Raw genomic sequence first — 16,913 nt, forward strand, 5'->3', positions numbered from 1 at the left:
ACAGAACAGTTACTCCACTAATAACTGTTCAACAGTAAAACATCAAAAAATAAATGACAAGTGGAAAAGGGAACTGTCGTGCAATTGAAGGTCTCACCTATGTCCATTATGTCAGGAAAGATATACTATGGAGGGGGCAAAATCAGTACACAAAGTGAATATCTGTGCTATTTGTTGGTAGTGAAACCTCGTTAAATCGACCCCCGTTAATTTGGACAATTCGAACTTAAGATTGTAGTCTTGGCTGACACCTATGGTTTTGGACGTTTGTTAATTCGGGCATGGGTGGGCTTGTGTTGGCTAATTTGGACGAGGAATCTGGTATGACCAGCGAAGCCAGCGATCGTCCAAAGAGACCTACCCAAACCAGAGTTGCACAAAACAGTGGTGCACATCGGGCATGTGTGCTACGGCAGGCATGATGATCAGAAGCCCCCACTGCCGAAATTAGCCCAGCAGCATAGTTACAGTTTCATTTAGTTTAAGTTCACGCCACAGGGCGCGTGCGTCAGCCAGTCCCGCCATTTCTAACATCACCTACTGACCACCATGCTGCACTCGCTCATACAAGTAAGCTAAACCATCGTGTTTTGAGGATGCTTCGCCGTATATCTGTGCAGTGGAACAGCCTCTAACTGTGATGGGGCACCAATGCTACTGCACCAGACCGCGGAAAAGGCTGCGGAGGCTCTCACGATTGTGGAGCAATTCTCAGGCATTCCCACAAGTGCGCAAAGCAAATCACCTCATGAAGCCATGAAACAACAACGTTACAGCTTAGTTTTCATCTCAAATGTGCGAGCAACCATATCTTAAGCATCCATTAAATATTACTGTTGTGGAAACTGCATTCGATAATTGGAACTTTCGAATAATTCAAACATTCTTTCCAATCCCTTGAACACCGAATTAACAAGATTTTACTGTAGCTCACATGATGTGAAATTAGGCAGTAGCTCTTTTCCGGGAGTCTTGAAACAAGGTAAGTCCACACGATGTCAGACCCACGTGCTCGAGCTACCCCTCATGCATACCAGAAAGGTTTTTCCCTGCTTACTAGAATTAGTGAAACATCAAGTCCACAAAACACACCAGTCTGAATTTTTTTTTTTTGCCCCCAAAAATAAGCTTCCGCACACCAACTTCTGCAACTCTGCAACCGTACCAACTAACTGCAAATAATAGGTACAGACTGGAACATTTTGCAAGAACAAAAACAGTTACGTAGATGGTTGCCCAGCACAATTAAAATAATTTTGCTTGTGAACCACTAGACAAGATGCTTGAAAATTTCAAATAAGAAAGTCACTGTTGCACAGTAATGCAGTGCAGTTGTGCTAACTTGGGCATGACAAACAGACATTCTTGATTTAGCGTGCTGGGCTCTAAGAAGGACAAGATGTGAAAATTGTATTACTAGCTTTGTGATGCTCGGCTACTTCAGAATTCTGAAGCCTACATATTTCCTTTTAAAAATGGATTATGTGCCTTTAGCATTACAGCAAGTAATTTAAACAACCAAACGTTAGGCAAGATTATAGCCAACAACATTGCGCCACTTCCATTATGAAGCGCACCAGCTTGCTTCCAAGTTTCACTTCAAGCTACTTGAAACATCCTGCATTATATACATGACACAAAGACACAGACAACGCCCACACGCTATTTAGCAACACTTCAGAAAGCGCTCCAGGCCCATAGCGCACATCAAATAGTTCCTTGGTCTTGCACCAACTTTCTCAGTTTCTTTAATGTACAAGGTTACAGTGTTAACTTTAAGAACTCAAAGGTTCACGCAGCTTATAGGTACACTATGATGTGCAAGGCAACATGTAATATCAAGTATGTGAAGGCTCAAACTGGAAATAAGGATGCTTTCTTTAGCAAAGCAGGAACAGCTGATCATATATATGTTGAACATTGAATACATTAAACTGCAGAGTGCTATACTGCACGATTTCAAGTACAAGCTAGATCATAAGCATGGGTGAACACAATTCACAAGTGCACCTAATTACACTATGCATTGGCATGCAATAACATTAGAAGCTGTTGATGCCTTTACATGGAGTTTCGATTAATTCTTTGATGGTTGTATTTGCAGACGCTTACATGTATGCCTTCACTATCTTTTCATGTCATCTAGCTAGTGGTTAGGTGTTCCTCTAAAGGTGTCTAGAGGGGGCACAACATGGATGCAATGAAGGTACACTGAAATGTATAGGTGTCACTTCCGGTCTGGTGATGTCACTTCCCTCCAGCTGATTGGAAAGTTTTATGACCAATGACACATTTTATTCCTCCAATGAAGCTTCTAATGTTACATTAAAATCTAGTAAAAAAAGTCATACCACAAAATTTATTTTAAAACGTCCAGAACTGTAATACAGAACTCTAGCAAAGGATAAGAGGCAAGCTGCTGAAAAAAAATGCACACCAGAACAAGTTGGACGAAAGGTGATTGAAAAGGAGTAAACTGTCATGAACCCAGCAGGCTAATTTCTGACAAATCAAAAACACACCTTTATACTAACACCACTTAATGCAATGTGCATTTTTATGCAAAGTACTGAAATCCACATATACAGTACTGGCCATGATATTATAGAGCATGCTTCGGCGATCAAACTGTTCTCGCACCTTACTGACCGAAAATTGGAAAGTACTTAACATGTACGTTAGCACACGCTGTTAGTGTGTTCAATGAACCCAAGAAACCATCCTATTTTTTCCATGGAACATGTGAGAAATTTTTAAATCCCGAAGCAGGCTCTATTATATTTTGGTTGCACATAGACAATACACAGGAGCTACTACATATAGTATTGGCAATTAGCCAAACCTATACACTGCAACACAGCCGACCAGAATATTCTCATGGTACATACCGTGCTATACTGCATAAGTACGATAGTTTCATTGTACAAAAATGACATCTCTTCAGTCCTTTCACCCATGCATTTTTAGTGGCTTATTTATGAAAATAGTTAAAAATTATGGCTGTGTATTTGATTAGAACAGTAGTAAAATTGAGAACAAAACTGCTCTTTTGTTGAACCAGGGTGTGCTTGTCAGTGAAACAATATGTTGCGGAAAAAAAATTTTAATGCCGCTAATCTTGGGAATTGGGAGGTAGAAGCCATTATATGCAATATCATTCTGCTGATATTTACAGGCAGCTTGATACCCTTCCAGGCAACACCCGTAAAATACCCACAGACTACTAATGCACTGCCTTGCACCAAATTCAACTAATTGTACAGTCAAGATTTGTGTTGGGTAGCTCCTCGACTGTCTGTGCAACAGCCTTAATGAGGTAAGTCATGGTACCATAACAACCACTAGGTGCAGAGTCATAGAAGTGCTGACAAAGATTAGCCACTTTGTTGCATCTGTTCTTGGGAACACCATCAGCGGCACAACATAAGGTGGCATCACCATTGCAAAGCTTCTGCAAGAATTAAAAAAAAAAAAGTTTTTATTAGGTACAAACCAACAGGAAACAAATGGCAAACAAAGTACTTGCTCACTCACTCTCTATGTCAATCCATGTTATGTTGGACAAAATATCCTGTCCAGCATCCAGCACACACGAGCCTAAATGCCTTCAAAGTTTATGCACGTCTCGGCATATATCCTACTATTTTGAAGAAGAAATATCCTATCCTTCACCTACAATGAGATGCAACAATAAAACGTATCTGGAGTCTACGCACGTCGCAATGCATTTTCTATTTTGTACAGTTTCGTGCATTTAATTACTAATTCAGCACCATTACACTATGTAGTTGGCACCCTTGCCGTCACTCACACCTACTACAAATCTACCTGTTGTCGCACTATTATCCCTATTCTATATCAGCCCTCGTTCATTTTCCTCATAAAACACTGGCAGCAAAAAATTTCTACAAATATAGGGCGGCATGAGCAGCTGCTATTGTTTAAATGTTATCATCACTGCTGGAATCGTGAAATGATAAACTTATGACACTGATTGGTGTCCCTTCTGAAGCATTATATGGCTGCTGTTGGCACCAGTGGTAGTGGTATACAGTCGAACCCGGATATATTGAACTCGATGGGGATCGCGAAATAGTTCGATATGTCGATAATTCGCTATACAGAAATCGGCTTGTGACGGCACTTACGATGCGAAAAAACGATACCGTATTTGTTGCGTGATCAACCCACTCGCATAATGAACCCCACCCTCCACTTTTGCACCCGAGAATTTGAAAAAAAAAAAAAAATGCGTTAAGGCTAGCTCACTCACATGCAAGCGACGAGCGGCAGCGACAGAGCGAAAATTTTCAAAATTGTTGGAACTGCGTCCCTCTCGCCGCTCGAGCCACCGCGGCAGCTCAAAACAAGGTTTCTGTGTTGCATGTCGATGGCGCGCGTCAGTCCGTTTCGGTCGTCTCATCCACAGCTCGCTGGCAGCGTGCCAAGATGCTGCGCAGCGATAACGTCAGGGCGCGTTTATCTTTTTATAGCTCCTGCGGTGGCGGGGAGCAAACTTGGCAGAGTGCCCGTGATGGCTTGATTGCACAAGCCTGGTTCGATTTATCACGCCGCGCTTGGGGCGGGCGTCATGATCGCAGCAGCTGACCGCGTGCTTTCGCTGATTCATACATGGAAGGATAAACGATTTAAAAAAAAAATAAAATAAACAATCCGCAAAAAAAAAAAAAAATCCCTGCCGCTTTTTAACGTCCGCAGCCGCCATATCTTACTCTACGCCGCGCGTACAGCCCAACGATAGGAAAGGATGACTCGCAAAAAAAGAAACAGAAAACACGTCCGCCGCCGCGCCGCCGCACGTAGAGGGTTCGCAACACACGCCGGAGAAAGCGTCCGACGGCTCTCTGAAAACGGGCTGAGCTGGCTTGGCGCATGCGTTGCGCGTGCTGAAGGGAATGGGCGCGACGCTGCCCAGACCAGCCGTCGCCGAACTGTCCCCTCTCATTCCTTCCGCGCGTGGCTTGAAAACGTCACGCGGCAAACGGCCAAGGGTAATGCGACCGTCTTTGGGGAAGGCACGCTTTCCAGTGCGTGGTGCGGAGTTCGATATATCGGACGACCGGTGAAATTGAGTTCGATATATGACGCGGCTTTCCTATACTTTTACATGGGATTTTCAAGGGGATATTTCGTGAGTTCGAGATAACCAAAATTCGATATATCCGGGTTCGACTGTATAACCACAAAGGATTGAGGCACAGAACTAAAAGTGTGAGCCATCTCTTAACCATCCAATATGCACTTGGTTAGAATGGCCCTTCATGTGCTGCATAATTAATGAAACGAATTGTGCCAAAGTACTCTGCTTACCAGAAAACTAGCAAATTGTAGTTGCAAGCATTTAAATCCTGTAATGACTAAATGAATATAGAAAGCCTAACTGTTATTTTATGCTATCTAATGTAGCCGCATTGAAAAACCAAGTACGGGAATTGGTTAGAACTGTTAGTTTTCAAACATCAGTATATGTCGCAGATTCATAACCATGGGCATTTGGTCCATTTTTCACAACTAGTCCGAGCTGTGTGCAAAACCAGGCTGAAAGCGTGCACTTTTAATGAAAATTGTACAAACAGTAGCTCTTATACAAATCCCGGATTACATATCTATCGAATAGAAATTGATCTAGCCATTATATTTCTGCTGCTTTCACTTTTTTACTAGGCAATGTAATGTTTTTGGGGCAGTCTTTTCGCATCTATTTCAGATGTTCTTTTCCACTACTACAAAGAATGAACCCAGACCACTGTTGGTTTTTGTCCGCCCATATTCTGCAAACTAATCCCTTTCTAAAATATCTACGTGTAATCTGGGTTACCATCATCACTACCTCTTGTGCACCAAAAACACAGGCCCAGGGAGTGTAAACAATTATTATGCAGCAAGTACATCTTATTCTTCCACAAACATTTCACCGAAGTAAGAGATGAGTTGTTGAACGCTTGGCTAGGAGTTGTGCATTGGCACCTCCTCCTTTTCCTTCACAGAGCTTCCTTGTTGTGAAGTCATACATCTTCATCATGAAGCTCTGCCACTACAATTAACGTACTGGCATCAGAATTTTTTATATTAAGCTCCATGTGGAAATGATGAGCACATATACTATGTCCTGAATTTGCACGGTTGGGATAATAGGAACACTGAGAACTGCATCTAACCTTTTGTTCTAACTAAAAATTGATTGTGTGGTCTTTCTTGTTATGCTGATATTTGTCTAGTAGCAAATGAAAGCATTTAGTATTGCCAAAAAAATTGAACTCAAATATTTTCCCACCATTCAATTCAAACATATGGTGCACAGCAGTTTGCTTGTGAAAATGGCCAAGGATGGCAACACCTGCATATAATTTATTGACATTTTCTAGCTTACAAAAGCTCCATTTTCAGTGGGAGTAGCCACTGTACCTGTAAAATGTGGTGATCTATAATACAGGCAAACTTAATTTGTCCTCAGTGTCCATACAAAAGGGTCAGAAGACCTTGCAGCAGATGTGTGTGTCAGGCAATGTATCACGCAAGAGGCAAATTACAGGATGTGATAAACCAAGCAGAATCGGAATGTTTGCCTCATGCTGGGCCCATTGGACACGAGTGGGTTACAGATGGCATGTCGTGGAAGTTGAAGGCTAAAATGAGGCCTAGCAGCCCTTAGCTTGGTACTGCAGCATAATTTTTTCCAAAACATCAGGTGTGCTGTGTAGCTGTTGGGTGTACACAAGCGTAAGCACGAACATGCTGCACCTCATGTACGCTTCCATGTGTTTTAGAAGTGCCACAAGCACCAAAAGATGCGAGTTACTATTTGGTGTAATGTTTCATTCTGTACTGCCTGATATTGTGCGTTTTAAATCAGAATGAACTGGCAGTTTGCAAAACATTTGATCTCAGTTAGCCTTTCAAGAGGCCATGAACCTCCTTGAGCATGGCGAATCTCGCTCAATAGGTAGAATAAGTTTCAGCCAAGTTACACAAGTTCTACATGACACATACACTGCTCATGAATAAGAGTGCAAAATAAGCTCTTTGTTGTTTCTTACAATAAATATTTACCCAATACAAAAATTTAGCACTCTCGACTGTGTCCGTTAGGCCTTCAGTTTAGCCTCAATGTGAAACCTTCAAGTCAAGCCGCAGCAAAGCGTTACATTGTTATGCAGTTTACGTGGAGTATAACAGAAACACAAGTGTTATATCGTTGTATAGCTTACGTCAAATATAACCGAGCTTTATCAACTATGAACTGCAATTAATTAGTTATTTGTGATTAAAAATTAACTCTAAGTTACATCTAGCCATAGCTTATGTTGAGAAAAATTGCACTGGACTAATTGTAGGTCTTAATTAATGTTAATTAGTCAATGTGAATAAGACTGAACTTTATGTTACAGCATCAAGTCATATGTCAGTGGATAGCTTGCATCAAGTACCACTGCACTACACTTATTGCAGGTCTTAATTATTTGCTGTTAATTACTTAAATGTGATTAAAAATTTCAATTTATACTATGTTAAGTCGTACATCGTTGAAAAAGTCTCGATGAGTAGAATTCAAAAACAAATTCTAAAGCAGGCAAAAACATGCTTCAACCATGGTTAAACTGCTGCCAAATTTTTTTCTGCGCTGATTGCACGTTTCTGGAAGAACTTCTTTGACACTCAGCTTTAAAAGAGCCCTATGTACAGTGCAGTCCACTTATAACGATACCAGATATGATGATATATCGCTTATAACGATCAAATTCTTGGGATTTATCAGTTTTCCCAATGCACCAATGTAAAAATAAACCAGATATAACGATTGATTATCAGCGCTATATAGGATACAATGATAGCATTATCGCCGCCCCGTAGATGTTTATGTCTCAACGTTTGATAACAAAATAAAATACTAAGAAGAGACTGACGTGAAAACTCGACATAAGCTGCGAAAACAGACTGGCGTGAAGAAATCCGTGAGGGCCATTGCGTGCGGTTAGGAAATGAGCGCTATCATCATCGCAATCGCTGCCTGTCGCCACACAAAAGGTGCGGCTGTATCGTCATTGCCATCACAGACCGTGCATCCGCGGAAAATGACGCCGACCAGAAGGACGCCGCGATGGCTCTCAAAATGAAACAGCAGATTCATCCTGATTGAAGCCTTGTGAAAAAGTACGGTCATTCGTACTCTACGACATTAAAGATCACCAAGGCTGGGGACGTTGTGCAGTTCATCCAGTCATTAATCGGTTTCGTGCACGCAAAAAGGACTGCCACCAGCGTACGTGCTACTGAAAGCGATGCTCACAGCGACTGTCAAGCTTCAGCTGCTGCTCAAGCAAGTGCGAATTTCCAACTATTAAGTCTGCTTAAGATATTTTATGGCTATTGGTGTATCCTGTAATAAAGTGTTTAGTGCTCTTTACGATGATTAGCGTTGTTCAACCTAATTCACTCATCGCTGCATAGCAAAATACGTGTGCGCATGCTTTTCTTTTTTTTTTCCTCCAGTCAGATGTAACTATGATCGATTATAACGACAGAATTTCCTGGTTTTCTCAACATTGTTATAAGTGGACTGCACAGTATTTGAAAACATTGTGAAAACAAAAAGATGTTTCAAGGGCTTTTTGAGAGAAGAAAAGTCTACAACATCTGTGTCTGAAAAATTGCGCTTACCTGATCTTCCAAGAAAACCTTATAAGCATGGTGCACCAGACCATCTACACTTATCACTTTGTTGATGAATGTTACAACATTGTGTTCTGCCAGAAGGGTAAGCACCATGATAGCTTCAACCATTAGCTGGCGGTACTCTGGCTGTGGGATGCAATTCAGCACATGCTCAAATTCTAAAGCAAACTTAAGCTCTCCTTGTGTCATCTGTAACAAAAGGAAATGCACAGGTGATAATCCTCAGTGCTTGCAACGTGAGGTCATAACAAAAAGACACTCACAAAGCAAAAAACTGAAAAGTAATCTGGCCCCACACAGTTTCCTTTGCAAACAGCAGCACTACTAACAAATATGAATGGCTGGTTTACTTTGGTGTCTGCTGCTGGAAAGCCATAAATTTTACATTGGTGGCACGGAGTGTGCTTCACTCGGTCACATGTAAGCAAGTTTCAGTGGTATGCATCTAGTGAGCTATTCCATAAAAGACAGTGAAGCAAGTTTAGTAGTTAGCACCACGAATGCCTTGAAGAAGCACCAAACCTTTTGAGGCAATAATAAACTCAACAGATTTATCTGCATCATGTTTACTGTCCTTACAACTACCAACAAATGGCACCTACATGGAGAGGTCCTCATATACAGTTTCACAGACAGCACGAACTGCCGTCTTTACACCACTTTAAAGTCCACGTTTCAAAAGTAGTTCTACATACCTCCAAAGTATAAACAGCCATCTTTTGCTGTGAAAAAGATCAAGCAACTTGATTGGCAATGCCCTGCCCTGCACTTCATTTCACCTTATTATGTTTACTGTGAAATTCCAAGCAAGTGCCCCCACCAGTGCGAGCGCTGAGAGCAGATGGCCACTTTCCATGCGGGAGCTAGCGCCGATATGAAATAAGTCAATAGCTAACATATTTGAATGGCGCGCTGAGAGAAAACATCTGTGATGCGTCAGTCAGTTTACATCGACTGTGGCGGCGTACCAAGAACACTCAGTGGCTTTTGAATGTCGGTACAATTCCAGAATAGTGCCCCCCCCCCCCCCCCTCCCCTCACGGGGGTGCTTACTTGGAATTTTATAGGATGTCGAGTGATGCACGGCTGGCATACCTATTCACTTCGACTCCCTTCATTCCTAGAAAGTATTTCACCGTCAGGAAAAACTATATTCGATTGGTTCAATAACTGACGCCTGACTGGTTGTTCGTGATTAGTAATCCACAGTATGTAATTTTACGCTGCTCCACGGTTTTGTCAAAACCATTATAGATGCTTTGAGAAGTATGACTGATACTCCTATTGGCAACAAAATTAATCCTACCAAACACTGCGAACATGAAAGACCCAAAAAGGAGAGAAGGCACGGTTTCAAGAACATTGTAACCACTCCTGCTTTGACTGCCAAGAGGCAGTTGGCAATATTTATTAATAAATAAAAAAAATAAATAAGGTTGATAGAATGAGTACACTCCTCCCTTAAACCTTATCTTCTCTGTGTTTTTGCATTTGTTCATTTGATATTGACAAAAGTTATGAATGAGCTCACCCAGTTTGCACTTCACCCTTCAACCTCATCTCTTGTGTGTCTTTCATATTTGCATATTTTGTAGCTAAAAAAAGCCATGAACCAACTCATTTAGTTTGCGCATGTCCCATCAGTCTTGTCCCCTGTGTCTCTGTTTTATGCTTGCATGTTTTATTGTTAACAGAAGCTATGAACCAACTTTCACAACAAGAAGTATTGCTAGGTTTGGTTTGATTTGGTTTAAGGGGTTTAATGTCCCAAAGCGACTCAGGCTATGAAAGAAGTTGTAGTGGAGGGCTCTGGAAATTTCGACCCACAGGGGTTCTTTAACGTGCGCTGACATTGCCTAGCACATGGGCGCCTTGCCCTTTGCCTCCATCGAAAAGTGGCCGCCGTGGCCGGGATTCGATCCCGCAGTTGAGCGCCCTAACCACTGCACCACAACAGTGGGGAAGAAGTATTGCCAAGTTAAAAGTTGAACATGGCAGGGCGATATGCTTTTGTAGTTGCACTACTTTCATAGCTTCCATAATGTTGCATGGGTGTGAAAATGAATACCAGAACCTGTGCACTTGGACCGTGCAGATTATTTATGTGTAGCTGCACCCACGCGCCTCATCTGAACCAAGTGCATCACCAAAAGCACAGACTCAGAAAGTCGTCGGAAACTTTTAACTAGCATGGCGTGAAAAACATCCAGACGGCGAGTTTTTTTTTATTACATATACCATTTAAATAGGTGTCTTGTGCCCCCAACAACTCGGGGCTGCATCACTAGCAGTCTCCTACAACATGCCCATTTCTGCTTTTGGGAAGAAGGTTAGGCTCTATGCAACTTTTCTCCACCGTGGTAGCTCAGTGGTTAGCTCGACTGCTGAGCCAGAGGGCGTGAGCTCGATACTGGCCACAGCACCTGTGTTTCAACGGAGACCTAACACAAGGCACCTGTGTACTGTATTATGTCAGTGCATGTTAAAGAACACTAGGCGGTCAAAAATAGTGGACATAAGAATGGGAGGGTTGAGGCACACATTCATTTAGGTGCTTTGGAAACATGGCATAATGGCACAAATCTTCAATTTCTGCATTCACAGCAGTGTTAATGTCATACCAAACTTATAGGCTAGCGTAGATGGCAAACTTGACCTGGTTATCACAGCATCATTTTCATTGCTGCGCTGTAAATTAATTCTGTCTAAAGGTAAAAGCCTCTCTCAACTCTTTCTCAACAGCATACATCAGCATCCAGCTTGATCTTTTTATTCTATGCTTTAGTGACTGGTTTCAACCTGATTCAGTGGCCAAAATATGTTGGTAACGGCATGCATAATACATCAATGGTATGTTGAATTTTGCACAGTTATTAAGGCTACATTTTGGGGCTACCAAAAACAAACATGCAAACAAACAGCACACTGATAACCAATGATGTCACACCTCAATGTGTTGCCTTTTCTGTTGTTTTCACTCCATCCCTTTCAATTTGCAAGTTTCATTTAAGCTAGTTGCAAACAACAAGCAGCAACAGTGGAAGGAGCCTTGGTTGCAATCCTTCAGGCCCAATTGTTTGTTTTTGGTAGTAGGCTGCACATGGACTAAAAAAGGTGTTGAGTGGAGGGCTCCACAATAATTTCAACCACCTATGGCTCTTTAACAGATGCTGACACTGCACTGCGCAAATATGTTCCAACATATCTCCGTCATCAAAATGAAAATCCCATCTGCAAATCCCAGATGCCATGACCAGGATTCAATCCCGTGTCCTTAGGCTCTTCAGCCGAACACTATACCCACAAAGCCACTGCAGCGAGCACGTTGTTTGCTTTTAAGTCACATAGTGGAACACTTAGAGTACCCAAAGGCCAAAATGGTTCTGACAGGGGTTCTTTGCCCTGCCAAGACAAGAGTTTCAGGGGTATCATAAGTGACTCACTACATGGCTGAAAAACAAACCATGTGGCCTGAATACACTTTTAAGCTTGACTAAGCTTGCAGCTTGTAAACAACAGAAAGAAAATTCATCAGCTCGCACTAAGCTATGTACAGTTGTGAGTAAACAAGATTAGCACACGTGACAGATCGCAGGATTGCCAGAACGACGAGTACTGCTGAAGTTGACGAAGAGGCTGATAACGAGAGTACCAGGCCGTTCAGTTTCCATTCTTCAGTATTAGGGGGGTTCAGCGAACTCTCATGGCCAACAAAATTAATTTTTGCTGACATTAACATATAAAAGAGGCCATCACTGCTGAAGATGACTGATCCAAAACAAAATGCCACATGCACAGTCAAGTAAAGCCGGCACTTCAACGCTTGAGCGGTAGCATGCTTGATAAAGGTTACTTCCTGCCCCCCTCCCCCTTGTCTTCCTGTGCTGCAAAAACCAGGATGGTCCGATAGGCACGTCTGTGAACCGCAGCGCCAAGTGGCAAAACATCCCAGCACTGGTTGTCAGTGGCTTGTGCCAATATTTTTTTACTCACGACTATGCTATGCCATGCGTAAGTTCTAAGGGCTTCACAGCCTCATAAAGACTTCATAAACCTAGTAGCACATTGGAAAGTATGTAAAGAAAACTAACTATCAAGGCTGCAATTTTTACAAACCTCTTTTGTCAAGTGTTGAGACAGCACCTTGCCCTCTATGGAAAGGCCAACACACTGGAAAAAAAAAAGCAATAAAGCAAAATTTCTTATTTAACAGAATGACCAAAAAAGTTTCACATGCTGTGGCACAATCACAAACAAACAATAATATGATCATCAGAAGGGGACTGCTGTCTGGTGTACACTTACTCTTTCAAGTAGTTTCCAGGCCCTTGGGTAAAAGCCCATAGGCACTCTGTTCAATGCACCATCCAGTCTTCGCCTGCGTATCCACTGACCTTGGCGGTCAAAAACTTCATCCTGCTTTTTAGTGCTTGTGACAATGCTGTCTCTCATGGTATACTGCAAAGCATGCTGTAAATAGAAAATAAGTGGTCAACCTTATGAAGCCGGTGTAAAGTCACAGATGGGATCAACTGACAGCATTGAGACTAGCCTTCTACCACATTACCTTGAATGTGTGGCAGCCAACATTCACCTTTACAACAAATACATAAGGGACACCGGGGTCAAATCGAAGTCAGCTTATATGGACAGACTAGGGCATTATAACAAGAAAGAGACGACTCAACAAAACAATTAAGTTTTTAAATGCTAAAAAACAAAACAAAATACAGCCAATTTTGCAAGTAGACTGGTTCTATCGACACCGAATTTCGGGTGCGGATTCCACGCTACACAGACTTTTACACTAGATTCCTATTAAGGTGAACTTCGTTATAATGGACTCTCAGATAAGAAGAACAGTGCAAGGATGTTTAGTTTCCCACTCAGTCAATGAAAAAAAAAAAAAAGGCTTAAAGGCCCAGCTTTGAGGGCATAGCAGCCTGAAGCCCCTTTCAAAATGTGCTTGTGGATGTAAAAAAATTCCTTAAACCATTATTTTTAGGCATTTTCTGTGTTGCTTTCTGCCTTGACTCTTATGAAGATGATACATCTTGTATGTTAACAGTGTCATGAAACTAAACTACTGCCACAGACTGCCTTCAATGCACAGCAGAACAGTACAGCCACAAGCAAGATGTCAGCAAAGAAAGTGCAGCAATGTATCGCATCATCGGAATAGCCATTGAAGCACTGTACAATGTATTGGAAACATTACACAGTCATGTATGTGACACAAGAGGGCAATATGAGCTTTTAGTAAAGCGAAGTAATGGGAAAAAAACATCTATACATTTGGTTTAGTTTGTGGGGTGTAACGTCCCAAAGCGACTCAGGCTATGAAAGACGCCGTGGTGAAGGGCTCTGGAAGTTTCGACCACCAGGGGTTCTGTAGCATGCACTGACATCACACAGCACATGGAAGCCTTGCTTTTCGCCTGCATCGCAAGGCGGCCGTCGTGGCCGGGATTCAATCCCGCATCCTTGGGCACAGTACTCGAGCACCATAACCATTGCACCACCACAGCGGGGTCTATATATTTGGACGACAGCTCATGTCCTTGTTCTTTTTCTGTCTGTATTTTTTAACGCGATAGCATTAAGGGCCCAGTGTTGCAGAAAAGTCGGTGTCGGCGGCGGCGGTCGCCGTCCCGCGTCGTCCGGCGTTGGCTGTGAGCGAAAAATTCCAGAAGCATTAATAAATAAAAACGAGTAGGAAAAATCGCCGACCTGAGGAATCGAACGTGGGCCTCCAGGGTGTGAGACGAGCAAGCTAACCACTTCGCCACGCCAGCTAGATGGTTTGAAATAGACAAAGGCGCGTCTATTGATTGCGGTGTTGTCTCAGAAATGTCCCTTAGAGAAGTGTATTGTGGCGTATAATAATAATTATGAGCATGTAAATTACAGATTTACAGAACACGCAGTTAAGTGAGTGCAAATTACTTTTCCGCTGTACTTCCTCTTCGCTTGGCGTGCACGTAGCACCATCATGCGTGTGGCGCATGGAATAAGATAGACAGGGCATGGCCTCCGAGATCTCCATCGCACCGGCTCGGATCGACAACGATGTTGCCGACGAACTATGACTGCAACTTGAGGCCCGCGCGTTTCAGCAAGGTGGCTGGCAGCACTTCTACGTCCCAGAAGGATTAATAAATAAAAATGAGTATAGCAAGTTGCTCTATTTTGAAACAGAGCCTCCCTTCTCAGTGCACGCCTCAGTCAGAATCATGTTTCAGAACAAGTAATTACCAAACAGTCATGCTTTGGACAAGTTAACGAGTGTTGTATCATGTATCACTCAAAAGCGCGATAAGCAAATGAGTAGACGGTGCAAACGGGGCGTGATAACGCTATCGCGTTCCATTCTTAAAGGCAAAGCTTAAGCGTCCTCCAAATTTTTCTATGCTGTTTCATCTTAATAAATCACAACAAGCCCGCTCATTAGTCCTAAAAAAACTGCATATATATCTTCATCAGACCCAAGCAAAAGTTGTCAGCATTAATTATTACACTTCTCAAGTCTCGATGTTCTCATAAGTGCACAAAAAAAGTTTGGAACTGTAAATTCTTCCTTAACCTCCTTCCAGCTATTCTTTTTTTCTTTTACTACTTTTGAGCCACAATGGTCCTTTAATACTGAACAAAAATTTGTGCTGGACGAGCTCTACTTACTGCCAATCAGACAGAGAGTGCTACAAAACACAGTACAAGTTTGGACCGTCAGGAGCCAGAAATGAATGACAGATGGCTTGTGATGATTCTGGTTTGTCCAAGTCTCCTAGAGAGTTGGAGTGTTTTCCGTTGTCTATGCTGTAGGCCTCTGGGCCTACAGAAACATACAATGTGTTTTGATGCTCGTTTATTAAACACATGCACGAAAGATTGCATAATGAAATCAAAATTACAAATGACCCCATGGTAAAGCATGAAAAACTTGAGAGCTATTCGGTTGGGTGGGAGAAGAGATCTGATTCAGATTGGTCACCCAATTAAAAGGCTGTTAAGAGCACTTCTGCTGTTACACAGTTCTCGAAAAGCCGACCACATGGGAACAAAGCGAGTACTCTCCGACTTCTAATAGTACCTAGGCAGCATGAATGATACTTTATAAAGATCACCGAAAAAATTATGTGAATAATAATTACAGCCCTTTGTTTCTGGTTTAATTTTTGTCAGAATTCAAATGGGAAACTTCTGGATTTTTGAAGCAAAACATTGGGCAGAAATTAGGTATTTAAACAAAAATTTCTGCAATTCATGTTTTATCAGGCAATTCCTTCTGCCAAAGATTATTAATTATTAGTGCTTATTTGTTCTTTGAAGGAACACAAAGTGTGAAATTTTTTTCTGGCAATTTTCTTAACTGGCAGGTTGCATCATAGAAGTGCATTACCACTGCCATACAACAAGGTCATCCAATTGGTATAAGGCTTGCCTACTTTTACATTCTGCAAAACTATTCAATCAGGAACACAGCAGCCATTCTAAACAAAATATACCTGTAGCAAGACCTACAGCGTGGGTCGGCTTGACATATTGCTCTACAGTGCCTCAATAGATAGGATGAAACGGAGATGCAGACAAGCGTTTGTCCATGCCTGTTTTCTCCCATTTTTGATGCACTATAGCAAAATATATGCATACATACCTACTCATCCAAATTTCAGCTTTGTTGTTCTTGGTGCTCTAGGGATGCTATGACACCCCTTTAGATTAACCCAAGCCATGGATAAAATGTGCTAAACGAGGTTGAAAGCCATCAGTAAGGAACTAAAAAGATAGGCCTAGAATCCTCTTAAGGGTACATTCTTGGCCAGTAATAGGGCTTAACCCAGCTTTTCAGAAATATTTTCAGGGTGCAAGAATCTGGTAAAACTAGATTAGGGGTGAATTTAAGCAAAAAATTTTATATGTACAAAAAAATCTTCAATAGAAACAATTACACCAAATATAGGTTCAAGAGGGACACACCACTGCTCCCTCCAAAAGACACCCATAAATCAGCCCATGAGCCATGCTTTACCTGAAATCAAAGTACCCCAACTATGATGTATGCGGGACCTAACAAGAATGGATATATTACAGGGCAGCCTGCCTCGCCACGGTGGTGCAGTGGTAAGACGCCCGACTACTGTGCCGGAGTACCCGGGTCCGATCCCGACCACCAGCGGATGTGTTTAGATAGAGGCGAAACGAAGTGGTGTCCGTGTGCT

The 16,913-nt window shown here is 42.1% G+C and overlaps 1 protein-coding gene across 1 annotated transcript in view; it reads right to left on the reverse strand.

Annotated features, from left to right (window-relative positions):
• Positions 1-2,340: 2,340 nt before the first annotated feature.
• The window catches only part of LOC146204911 (putative phosphorylase b kinase regulatory subunit alpha), a 72,169-nt gene continuing 57,596 nt past the window's right edge, over positions 2,341-16,913 (reverse strand). Inside the window, exons 27-30 of the mRNA XM_084589616.1 lie at positions 13,000-13,164; positions 12,811-12,864; positions 8,680-8,883; positions 2,341-3,451 (exon numbers count right to left, since the gene is read on the reverse strand). Of these exons, the coding sequence (XP_084445742.1) occupies positions 3,248-3,451; positions 8,680-8,883; positions 12,811-12,864; positions 13,000-13,164 (627 nt within the window). The 3' untranslated portion in view covers positions 2,341-3,247. The remainder of the gene's footprint in view (positions 3,452-8,679; positions 8,884-12,810; positions 12,865-12,999; positions 13,165-16,913) is intronic.

Source organism: Amblyomma maculatum, chromosome 1 (genome assembly GCF_055883805.1).
Source record: "Amblyomma maculatum isolate TAMU_Amacu chromosome 1, ASM5588380v1, whole genome shotgun sequence".
In the NCBI taxonomy this organism is placed as follows: Eukaryota; Metazoa; Arthropoda; class Arachnida; order Ixodida; family Ixodidae; genus Amblyomma; species Amblyomma maculatum.